The 11,235-nt window shown below is 40.2% G+C and overlaps 1 protein-coding gene across 4 annotated transcripts; it reads right to left on the bottom strand.

The window, feature by feature from the left end:
- Nucleotides 1-379: 379 nt before the first annotated feature.
- On the bottom strand, nt 380-9,553 carry aifm4 (apoptosis inducing factor mitochondria associated 4). 4 transcript variants are annotated; one of them, XM_026193402.2, is made up of 20 exons: nt 9,420-9,544; nt 8,554-8,638; nt 7,482-7,590; nt 6,555-6,664; nt 6,363-6,472; nt 5,313-5,357; nt 5,146-5,227; nt 4,846-4,958; nt 4,652-4,738; nt 4,004-4,095; nt 3,771-3,901; nt 3,499-3,614; nt 3,338-3,409; nt 3,062-3,125; nt 2,791-2,867; nt 2,058-2,175; nt 1,864-1,962; nt 1,688-1,763; nt 1,494-1,598; nt 380-570 (listed from the first exon to the last, which is right to left on the bottom strand). In XM_026193402.2, the coding sequence occupies exons 3-20, from the start codon at nt 7,568-7,570 to the stop codon at nt 540-542; spliced, it is 1,617 nt and encodes a 538-aa protein (XP_026049187.2). In that variant the 5' UTR covers nt 7,571-7,590; nt 8,554-8,638; nt 9,420-9,544; the 3' UTR covers nt 380-539. The 4 variants fall into 4 exon arrangements, with proteins under 4 accessions (XP_026049187.2, XP_026049189.2, XP_026049186.2 ...); XM_026193404.2 differs by having other exon boundaries at nt 7,482-7,571; XM_026193401.2 differs by lacking the exon at nt 8,554-8,638 and having other exon boundaries at nt 9,420-9,553.
- Nucleotides 9,554-11,235: the final 1,682 nt, after the last annotated feature.

Below are 11,235 nucleotides of genomic sequence, written 5' to 3'. Positions count from 1 at the left end.
ATAATTCTGCCAGCTTCTTTCACCACCCGCTGGAGTGCTTGCTGATCGGCCTTGGTGCAGCTGGGGAACCACACTAGAAATCCATACGTCAGAACGCTGCTGATGGCACAGTTGTAGAAGTTCAACATCAGAATTTAGCGTAAACAACATGAAAGCGCAGATCCCTCATGTCTTGTCCCAGGGATTCAGGCTGCTGGTGGAGTAGATGTGTGGGGGATTTTTCTTGTCACAATTTAATGTTGCCTGCTAACCTTAACTACAGACTGTACCTTCCTAAGACATCACACCTTTAGTAAAGCAACCAGAAAAACATAAAAATAAACTCATTAAAGAGATCAGTGTGCACAAAGAGAGAATTCAATAAAGCTGTGACTGCTACTATAGTAACATGGCTCTTTAATAAGAGCAGATAAGAGAGGCCGGCTGGTTTCCAGGCAGCCTGAGGCAGAAAGTGGATTAATTGATGTCATGTCAGACAGAAGGAGAGAAAACCAAAGCAAGAGATGACATCACTCATCGCTGAGAGGCGTAAATCCTGGTTATATCTGCAGCCAGCTCAGGTCTTCAGCTCTGAACAGAAGAGAAGAGGAGAAAACAAAAATTAAACACTGAGCAGCTTTCACGTTATAAGCTAGTGGCTTGGTTTATTATTTTTTAAAACATGAACTAAGGTTGGTTTCGGTAGCATACAGTAGTGGTTAAAACTGCTATAAATAATAGTTGTCATCAAATTTTACTTTAAGTATTTTTCATGTTTTAGATTGCAGGTTGTTTTAGCATAAACACTCCAATAATACACTTCTCACTTCCTGCATAGCACCATGTGGCAGACAGATGCCATAAGCAGCTAACCTATAAATCATACTGAAGAATTTAGCATCTGAAGGACCAGATGTTCCTCTGAGAATTTAGTGGAAAGCAAACAGAGGCACCAGTGGATTTCAACATGACACATAAATGACAGACAATGTTGTCCCGTATGTCCTGCATAGGGTTTGTCTTTAGTCTGTAAAGAAAAGGATATAACTTCCAAGGCTAAAAAGTGACGCCAATGCAGAAGCTGCAGTTTTTCTAGTGACCAGCAGGGGGCAATGCATATGGCTTCTGATCATACAGAAGTCAATGTCACTCCCATCAGTTAGATGGGAGATTAGATGTTCGAACATTTAATTTTAAAGGTAACTGGAAAGCAGCATGGTTCAATTCAATTTTATTTATATGGTGCCAAATCACAGCATATATATATATATATATATATATATATATCTCAATCACCTAAAGGTGCTTTTTTTGGTAAGACCCTACAATCATACAGAGAAAACCCCAACAGTCAGACAACTCCCGACAAGCAAGCACTTGGTAACTGTGGGAAGGAAAAACTCCCTTTTAACAGGAAGAAACCAACAACAAATGTAACTGCTATTACAGTTGAGGAACTAAACATTTTTGTATATTTTACAGTCTAACTTGTATAAATGCAGGACAGCACTCACTGAGCCTGTGCTTTTGTTAAGATTTGGCCTCTAGCCATCAGCTCTGCGATGCAAGCCACGGCAGGATCGAACATCAGGCTGGCCGCTGCCACCACCACATCATCCCTGTTAAAAAAAAAAAAGGGTAACGTGAGAAACTTTACACACAGAGGACGAGCTTATGGTCAGCTGTTCGGGGCTAACTCCGCACTCACTTTATGTAGAAAGCCAGAAATTTCCTTTCTTCCATTTTGCCTTTGAATATAATTTCTGTGTATCCTTCCCCATAGCCTAGAAAGAGGAAATGAGAGGAGGAACAAAGATTTAACACAGCCTCATCTTAAAAAAAAAATTACATTTTAAAGGTGACATTTAGAAGTCAACACTCCACCGGCGTATCGGATACTCTTCCCAAGCAAAACAGTCCAGAAGAAAGGAACAGACTCGATTTTTGTGGATTTCTTCAGCATGTTCAGAGCTGCTACTCTTCCTGGTACAAAAGACAATGATAAGGTTTAACTCGGCATTAAATCACCCATTATAAGTTTTCAACTGAATGAAAAACACAGTCCTTTAGCCTCTCACCGTGAGCGTGTGACATTTGCCAGTGACCAATGCTGACCCTCTGGTCGCCTCGAATGGTCAGAGGGAAAGAGGTAACATCTCCAGCGGCAAAAATATCTGGTACGTTCGTCCTCATGAACTGTTAGAATAGATGAATAAAGGCTACAGCAAGAACCTCAACATAAGACGTGTAAAATACATACATGCAGCTATTCCCTCCATTCATCAGGGCACACAGTTAGGGCTATATTTTTTTTTAGTTTTTGCCTCTGTATGTTTTCAGGCAACGTCTAATCTGGCCTTCCATGTCCTTGAGTGAAATCAGTAGTTTGCACCTTGATGTAAACTCTCTCCATTTACATTCATGACGCTGTCTCTTGATTGTAGACTTTGAAAATAACACTTTCGCCTCCTTGAGAGTGTTTATAACTCTGTTAGATGCTGTGAAGCTGTTTTATTTATTTATTTTAAACTGAGGAAACATTACTATGGTCATAAACCAGACTGTTGATTTGACAGGTTTATTTTGGTTAGCGGTCATCAGATGTGCAGATAATGTAAGAAAGAGACCTTTTTGAAGCAAAAGTTTTAATTTTAACGTAGGAAAAGCAAAAGTGTACTCATATTGACGATGCTGGCTCACCATCAAAGCTTACGGTAACAGTTAAAGAAACGTAGACACCTCTGGGTGCCATGCTTTATGCTTTAGTTATATCAGCATAAGTTCGGCTGTGCCCTCTACAGGCTGCGTTACCTTGTCAACAATCACAGCTTTCCTTGAATCCACTTCCACCTCGCTTCCTGCCAATAAGTCTGAATTGGGGATTACACCTGAAAAACATATAATTGACTCTGATATTGGTGGAACTACACAGGAAGTTTCTGTCTGACTTTGTTTAAAACAGTCATCACTCATAAAGCAATGTTAGCAAACACCACACATCCAAACGTCTCCACACTCAAACACTCCCAAACTTGATTTGCATTTCAGGCAGACCTAAACACTGAAGTAGAAAAATAACTACCAATGCCAGCAATCACAACATCAGCCTCCAGGACTACACCACTCTTCAACACCACCTGCTTCACCTGAAAATCCCCCCCCCCCCCCAAAAAAAAAACATCAGTTATGGCTGTTTAAGCAGAATATATTAGACTTCAGAGATAATGGGTTATTTTACAAGCGATACCATGAGGGTTGATGTTTGATCTTTGTTACTAATGCTGCGGGTGACATGTATTCCTGTTCTACAATCATTAACCAAACCGTCCGTCATGAAAATAATGGCAGGCAGAGATACCTTCCCATTCTCTCCTCTGATCTCGGTGACTCGATCGTTCATGTGGAACTTCACATTTTTTTCTTCCAACATCTGAAAGTGAAAAACTGTGTTTTAATTATGTTAATTAAAAAAAATCCAAAAGAGTAGCACTGAAAACTGTTGTCATCATAGTCGCGCACTTGCATACTCAGCTGGCCGATCTCTGACCCCAGAGTGCGCTCAAACGGGTATTGAGTAGTGCCAACCATAGCCACACTGGCAGCTTTGTCTGAAAAGTAGGACGCCACCTCCATACCTAATATGCAAATGAAAAACACATCAGCGACGTGCACATTTGTGTGCCATAGCTGTCAGATATCTATGAGCAAAGAGCGTCACGTCAACCCCGATGGGCAAAAAGATGAAAGATGTCTCATTCTTTAACATAAAAAAAGAAACCTTATTTAATAACCTATGAAAGACGCTCCGGTAACAACTACTTTCTGGCCAAGGCTGGAGCTGTAAATGTCTTTGGCGTCTTCGTAACTCTGCAGTAACTTTACTCCTTCCAGGTCTGAACCAGGACAGGTGAGCGGCCGTGCCCTGTGAACAAAAAAAATAAAATTTTAAAAAGGGACCACAACTTGTGACATGTTGTGACACATACAATGTACGTTTGCTTTTGCTCATTAAAGACGGTCTCACCTGCAGCCTGTTGCGATGAGGAGCTGGTCGTAACGCTGCAGAGTGCCATCACTCATTTTCACTTCCTTCTTGGCTGGATTTACTGACACCACCTGCAAAGCAACGCACAAACCTTACACATACACAAAAACATACCCTTGTAGTCAAGTCACTTCGCTGGCTCCCAGCTCAAAACACAATTACATTTAAAATCCTGCTCAAGTAGAAAAGTGCTATACAAGAACTTGTCCATTTACCATTTTACCATCTCCAGAATTAGATCCAAGCGTGCTGAGGGTACTTTCAGTTACTGACCCGAGGTCAGTTCCAGCTGTGTCTACAATCAGAAACAGACTTAAAAACCTTTCTTCTCTCACAGGCCAAGAAACTGGACTAAGTGTGTGTGGGTGTGCATGTGTATGTTCGCTTGTATTTTAGTTTTATTTTGCTGTTTTTATTGTAAACCTACACAGGCATTTATGTTTTTATCTTCTGTGCTAAGCACGTTGAGTCTGAGCATAATTAAATATACTAAATAAATAAAACTGCTATTAATACTACACCGATTACCAAACAGCAGACCCTCTTAAGGCCCGCAGATCTTACTATTCCCCAAGAGAAGATTGATTTCCAAAACTTGGCGAGAGTGCATCAAAAATATATTCTAACCTCTTTCTTTGTCCACATCTCCATCCCGTATCGTTGATAAAAGTCATCTGGCCGGAGAAGGATGCTGCTGCTCTCCACATTCAGAGCCTGAAAGAAGGAATGCCACTCACTAAAACCACTCAGAGAGAAAAACACAAATCAAAAGACAGAAATACAAACACATGGGGCATCTACCCCCTTATCCTGGTGCTTACCTTGCTCAGTTTGGGTTTATCAAATGGAGGCACGGAGTCCTTAGTTATGATGATGATGCGACCCTGGTAGCAATTTTGCCGAAGCGTCTCAGCGCAGACCAGAGAGGCGGGGCCTGAAATTACAGTTTCTATGTTCAGGACTGTGATTTATTTTTTTTTTTTTTTATACCTCCTAGTCTCTGTCTTCACTTTTGCCTGAATACTTTAAATAGTACAAAAAGCTGCCATGCCTTAAACCTGCCTGTCGGTTAAAACGGACTGATGAATATTTCCATCTCATATTCATTACAAAGTTCTCACCTCCTCCTATGAGCAGAATAGTATGTTTGACGTCCGGCACCACACTGCACATCTCTTTTACCCGTTTGGTTGCGGTCAGAGACTGAGACAAACACACAGTGCATTGTAACACAACATAAAAGTGCACTTTGGTTCATTTTAATCGTCTTATACCTGATCTGCCTTACTTTTTTGTTGATTGAAACGTACACCTTGCCTTCTTCAACTTTGACCTGTTAAATGAAACCACATTTATGATTGTTGCCTGACTGTAGGTGAACAGAATAGTTTCCCTGAAAACATTTTTAATAGGCAGAAAGTTTGCTGAACCATAATGAGATAGGATAACAGAACCAGACGTGTATAGGTTTAGAAAGAAAAGCCCTTTTCATACATTATTTTTGCCTTTTTTTGATCAAACGTTCCCTGTTTGAGAAGCTCAGATGCAAAAAAAACCACAGCCTATCTCCTAAATGTTTTTCATAAGCTCAAATATAAATATAAATATTGTTAAAATGATCTGAGCCCTTAATTAATTTAAACTCCTTTAATATATCTTTATTCTTTATACAATTACATTAAACTGGAACCAGAACTTCAACGGTATATTAGTCAAATCGTCTCATGAGCGATCACAATACACACGTTACTGCCTGTAAAAGTAACATGTATGACCTTGAACTTGAACACAATCTGAGTGAAGACGCATTAGGTGATCACAGTGATCCAATTTTTGACCAAAACTGTAGGTGTAGTGATTCTGGTGAAGCGAGATGGGACAGATGAATGAGGGACACCTCACCATGGCATAAGCTGATCGACTCTTTGGGCAGGTGAGCTACAAAATGAATCCATCAATTTGTGAGAAAATGTAATAAACAATGGAGAAAATGACCCAAATGCAGGAAGCCACAGAATCAGAGGTCAAATCCAAAAATCCAGCTGTTGAATTGAGGTAGGTGTAAACAAAAAGTGAGGGATGAAACAAACAATACCACTCGCAAACTTCTTTAAAGCCTTTGACCAAGAATATCTGACAACATGGCAGTGTTAGGCAGGAGGTGTTTGTATATATACACTGCAGAGACGACTTGAATACAGGTGTGGCAGAAGGAGGGCTTTAAAGAGAAAAAAAAAAGCCAACAGAAAATATTTCACAATACAGGAAGTGACTGAGCAGAAAACCAGAATCATGACAAAGAAAACCCTGGATGAACTTGTGATAAGTGCCATTTCACCTTGTAGCAGGGCAGACTGTCGAGACCTGGATAATCCTCAATATCTCCATTCCTGACATTGAAGCACGCACCATGAAAAGGACATCTCACTCTGTCACCAACCAGCGTCCCTGAATTAACACAGAGCATGCAACTTAGAAAGTGAAAGAAAGCGAGAAAGATAAATAGCCGAGACGTAACTTAAGTCCTTACCCTTGATCAGAGGTGCACCGTAATGAGAGCACCTGCCTCCAACAGCGCTGTACTGACCCTCGCTGCGGACTAGCAGCACCTTCTGATCCCCCACAGTTACTTCTTTCATTCTGCATGAACACAAAAGGAGCAAAAGAAGAAATCATTGTAAAAACCTTTGTTTTTTACCATTTTCCTCTTTTATTTTGATGTTGTATCTAACGTCCCTCTGTTTTTTTTAAACTCCCTGTCTTTGTGCTCTTTCCCAACAGCTTGTAAATATCACATATCGCTAATTAATTTGCTAAGTAATGGATCACACAATTACTGTGCCACCCGAAGGTTGATCTGCACATCTTTTAAGATTAGCAGCAAAGGCCTGGCTTCAGGGCTTTCTACCAAAGAGCTTTCTTATCCTTTAAACTATTTCCTTTACTTCGGCCACTTGGTTTGGTTTAGGAAAATATAACATCTTGGGTTCAAATATATCCTTTCAATTCACCGTTTCGTTAAGAAACGTTGGAATAAGATACCATGCTTCCCTGGGTGACAGATCAGGTCTTTGCTCCCGGTGTTTGTTTTTCTTAGATTTTTCGCTGTGTCGTATATGACCGTTGCTTCTCTGATCCCTCTGCACTGATTTTGAACTTTTGACCTGGTTTCCTGTTTGCAAAGGTATCACAAGGCGGGGATAGCTCAGTAGGTAGAGTGGTTGCCCCATGATCGGAAGGTCGGGGGTTCGATTCCCCTTAACAGCTACCCTGAGGTACCCCTGAGCAAGGTACCGTCCCTACACACTGCTCCCCGGGCGCCCAATGGCTGCCCACTGCTTCACTGAGTGAATGGGTTAAATGCAGAGAGCAATTTCCCCACGGGGCTCAATAAAGTACAATAATGTAATAATAATAATGTACACAAGCAGATGTGGTGAATTGCATTGTGACTTACTGTCCATCTTTGAGATCAGCCTCCTGACACACCAGTTCCGTCACCTCCTCCTGGGTCTCCGTTTGACCGGTTTCTTGGCACTGATTCATCCTGCAATACGTTAACCACCCTAAGTAAACATGTTTGCTGTTAGAATGACTGGGTGGGCCCGCAGACTGCCAAGATTTATGATAATGCGTGTCTAGACCAAAGTCAGCTACAAACCAGCTTAGTAGAAAACAGACAACATGCAGGATATGGCCAGAATAACCACACATGAATGGATTTAGCTGCTGTGAAACATTTTCATTGCAAATACTTCTACATTTCAACTGAAACGCTTCTTGGTAATTAAATATTAAACATTAATCACAGCTCACCTATGTTTCTAATTAACAGAAGGTAAGAGAGCAAATGCAGAAAAAAAAATATGTTGGGTACAGAAAACACTTTCTGCCTCGTTCTGCAGAATCGATGAAGATCATATACAGACTGAGCTGTACAGCAGCCTATTAGTATAACAAGGGTTCAAATGAAGTAAACAAGCATCATTATTTATATATAAGAAGGCCAAAACTTTAGGCTAACACTAAGACCAATAAATGGTAAATGGTAAATGGCCTGTATTTATATAGCGCTTTACTAGTCCCTAAGGACCCCAAAGCGCTTTACATATCCAGTCATCCACCCATTCACACACACATTCACACACACAATAGGTCAATGATGTCAAACTAATTTTACATCATGGCCCACATCTTAACCTTTTCTTTACATGCTCTCTTTAACCTTATTACCCTTCATGCTACAGACAAAATTCAAACCATTTCAGAAAAAAGACGAGCTTTACGGGGACATTCGGTGTGTCATTGTAACACAAGACAGTCGCAAGGCACTGCTGCCTGATCAGCACATGGTGAAATCAGCGCTGCATAGATTTTACCATGTGCACTTCACATTATAGTAACTCCTCAGTGATTTTTTTTTTTTTAGTTTTACAGCCAAAATGACTGAAGTAGTCTATCAGCCTGTATAAATCAGAATTAAGGGTTTATCGCCCTTTTTTTTTTTTAGTGTAACAAAGTTTAACTACCTGTTTAATTCCTGAAATAAATTGAGGAAAAGAAGTGCAATTCCAACAGTACATCTCAGGTTTTCTACATGACAATGAAATCCTGCTGTAGAGAGAGAGAAAAAAACAGGAATTTTGCTGTCATTTAATTGTTTAACTAGCACTTATTAACTTATTATTTGTCATTATAATTATTATTAGTATTATTTTTATTAATGGCGCCATAATGAACAGCCAAGGGGGAACAGTCTTTATCAGCAGGAAAAGCTGTAAAACTTATACAAAAAAACTTTTGTATACGATTTGTTGATAATCTGTTAAACATAAATCATTGTCAAGACACAATGAGATCAAAAATTCAGAAGCTGCAATCAGTTGTTGCCTGTTGTGACTTTTATACATCTTTATTTATCCAGGTAAACAGTCTCAAGAGAGACTTGGACAAGCTGGCGGCAAAACATAAAAGTTCTGTAGAGATATTTTAAGAAATAAAATGGACTGGGCTGATAACAATGTCAAACACGGAGTGGGGACAATAAAGCAGAGTCATAATGATGCTTGCAAAAACTGGCCACCTCTTTATTTCATATATCACAATACCTGTTTAGCTGTATAAACAATATTTAAACAACGAAAAAACAAAACAAATAACAAACATGTAAATAGCAAAAATCACTTTTTGGTATGACATCGGAGTCTTTGCCGTTAGATTTTGGCCCCCGTGCCCTATGTTTGACACCCCCGCTATAGACTGTGATTTACATCTAGCTTACAGCGATATCGAAATCTCCGCGTGCAGAAACTACGCATTATTTCCACGTATACAATAAAAATACAGCTAGCTGGTTTAAAGAGACAAACAGCGAGCCCCCTGAGGCTGCACTCACTTGTTTCCTTGCAGCTGAGCAGCACGGAGGAGAATGCCAGACTGTCAGATAAACACCCCCCGCGTGACAGCCAGCCGGTCCCGCGAGCTCCTCCCTCAGCCAACCGTAACCGAGGAGGAACAATAAAGGGATTGACAATGGGCTGCACAGCACGTATAGCGTATACAGTCCGTATACGGGAGGAACAGACCGTACAGTTACGCCATGAAAAAAAAAGATTAGCGCTGACTAACGAAGGATCAGTACGAACACCTGTGTACCAGAGGATAGATACCTGCAGAACCGCTTTTGCAGGTTTTACTCGGTAGAATAGCAAGGAGCAGGGGCGTTACTGGGCTGTCGTCAGTGGGGTGGCACACCAGGGTGGGGGGAGGGAGGGCATTTAATCATAAATGATCTGCAGCATGCTGTGACAATGACAATAAAGTTTCTGATTCTGATTCTGTGCATGGTTTTCAGGCTTGTGTACAGCCATGTGCCCTATTATTAGCTACATGGAAAGAGGCAAAGCATAAAGGTTTGAAAATTAGTTTCTATTCCTTAAACGTAAAAGTCATAACCCAGTTTTAGTTCAATCACAGCTGTCATGTGGTGAGAGTTGATGATGATGATGATACGGTGGCCCTGAGAGGCCAAACAGACTGCAACTTAAGAAAACACCAGCGATAAGAAAAACACTGCAAAGGCACAAAACACAATGGAAATAGGAAAAACAAAACACAAATAGGAAAAACGAAAACAGAAATAGGAAAGAACAGATTCCCAAAAGCACAAGGGAAGTGTTCCTGGGGAGACAATAACCCGACAGACCATTTGCAGGAACCAAAATATGCTAAGAATTGCGCTGGGTGACACTTAAAAGAAGTGGAGGATCTATCGGTTTTGTGAGGAAAGAAAAGATGAGAGGTAAGTCTGTTAGCCTAACTATTAGCCTAAAACGCCGGCATCTAATAACCAACTCGCAAAATAAAACAAAATAAGAACAAAACAACAAACACGAAAACACCAGACATTATAATACAGACTTATAATTTGCACCGATGTTTTTTCTATAAATTCTATATGCAAAAAGTGAGCGCGAGAGTCCTCTGTGCGCCTGCTTGCTGCTGAAGTAAACTTTATTGTCATCTCCACTACATACAGTCCAGTATATAGAGAGACGACACGACGAGGCTCCAGTTACAGCAGTGCAAGTAAACAAACAATAAATATAAGAAGAGTAAGAAAATAAATATACACTTTAGGACTCGGGGTAAAGGGATCAATAACAATTTAAAATTTATAATTTACAGTTTGATGATTTAAAGTCTCACACACAACCCGTCGAAACGGGAGGGAGGCCGGCTGCTTCCAAATAGAGCACATTTCATTCATAATGTTTGAAATCCAAGCCTATTATGTATTCATGATTTGAATCCTGGGTTGTGCGAAATCCCAGAAATACACCTTAAACAAAGTGAATCTGTGAACTAAGGTGTAGGTCTATTAGGTTATGTTGTGGCAATCCTCGATATGGGGGATCTTCATACTGGAGTGCAAAATTAAAACCAATGGAAGGTGGACAAGAAAAGTTCAAAGCCATCAGGTGCTTAGTTTTAGAAAAAAATAGAAAAGAAGAGGAGGAGAAACGAGCAAAAGATACAGGTAAGCAGATGTGTCATTGGATAATGGCAGGTCATGTAACCTGAAACAATCAGAATCAGAATACTTTATTAATCCCTAAGGAAATAATGTGGATTACAGTTGCTCCAAAAAGAAATGGTAAAAATAGTAACAGTAACAGACAAAACTCCAAACAATACATTATGTTACAGAT

This window comes from Astatotilapia calliptera, chromosome 14, assembly GCF_964374335.1.
Source record: "Astatotilapia calliptera chromosome 14, fAstCal68.1, whole genome shotgun sequence".
Classification (NCBI taxonomy): domain Eukaryota; kingdom Metazoa; phylum Chordata; class Actinopteri; order Cichliformes; family Cichlidae; genus Astatotilapia; species Astatotilapia calliptera.
Note: the sequence above shows the minus strand (reverse complement) of the source record. Positions and strands in the feature narration are given on the sequence as shown.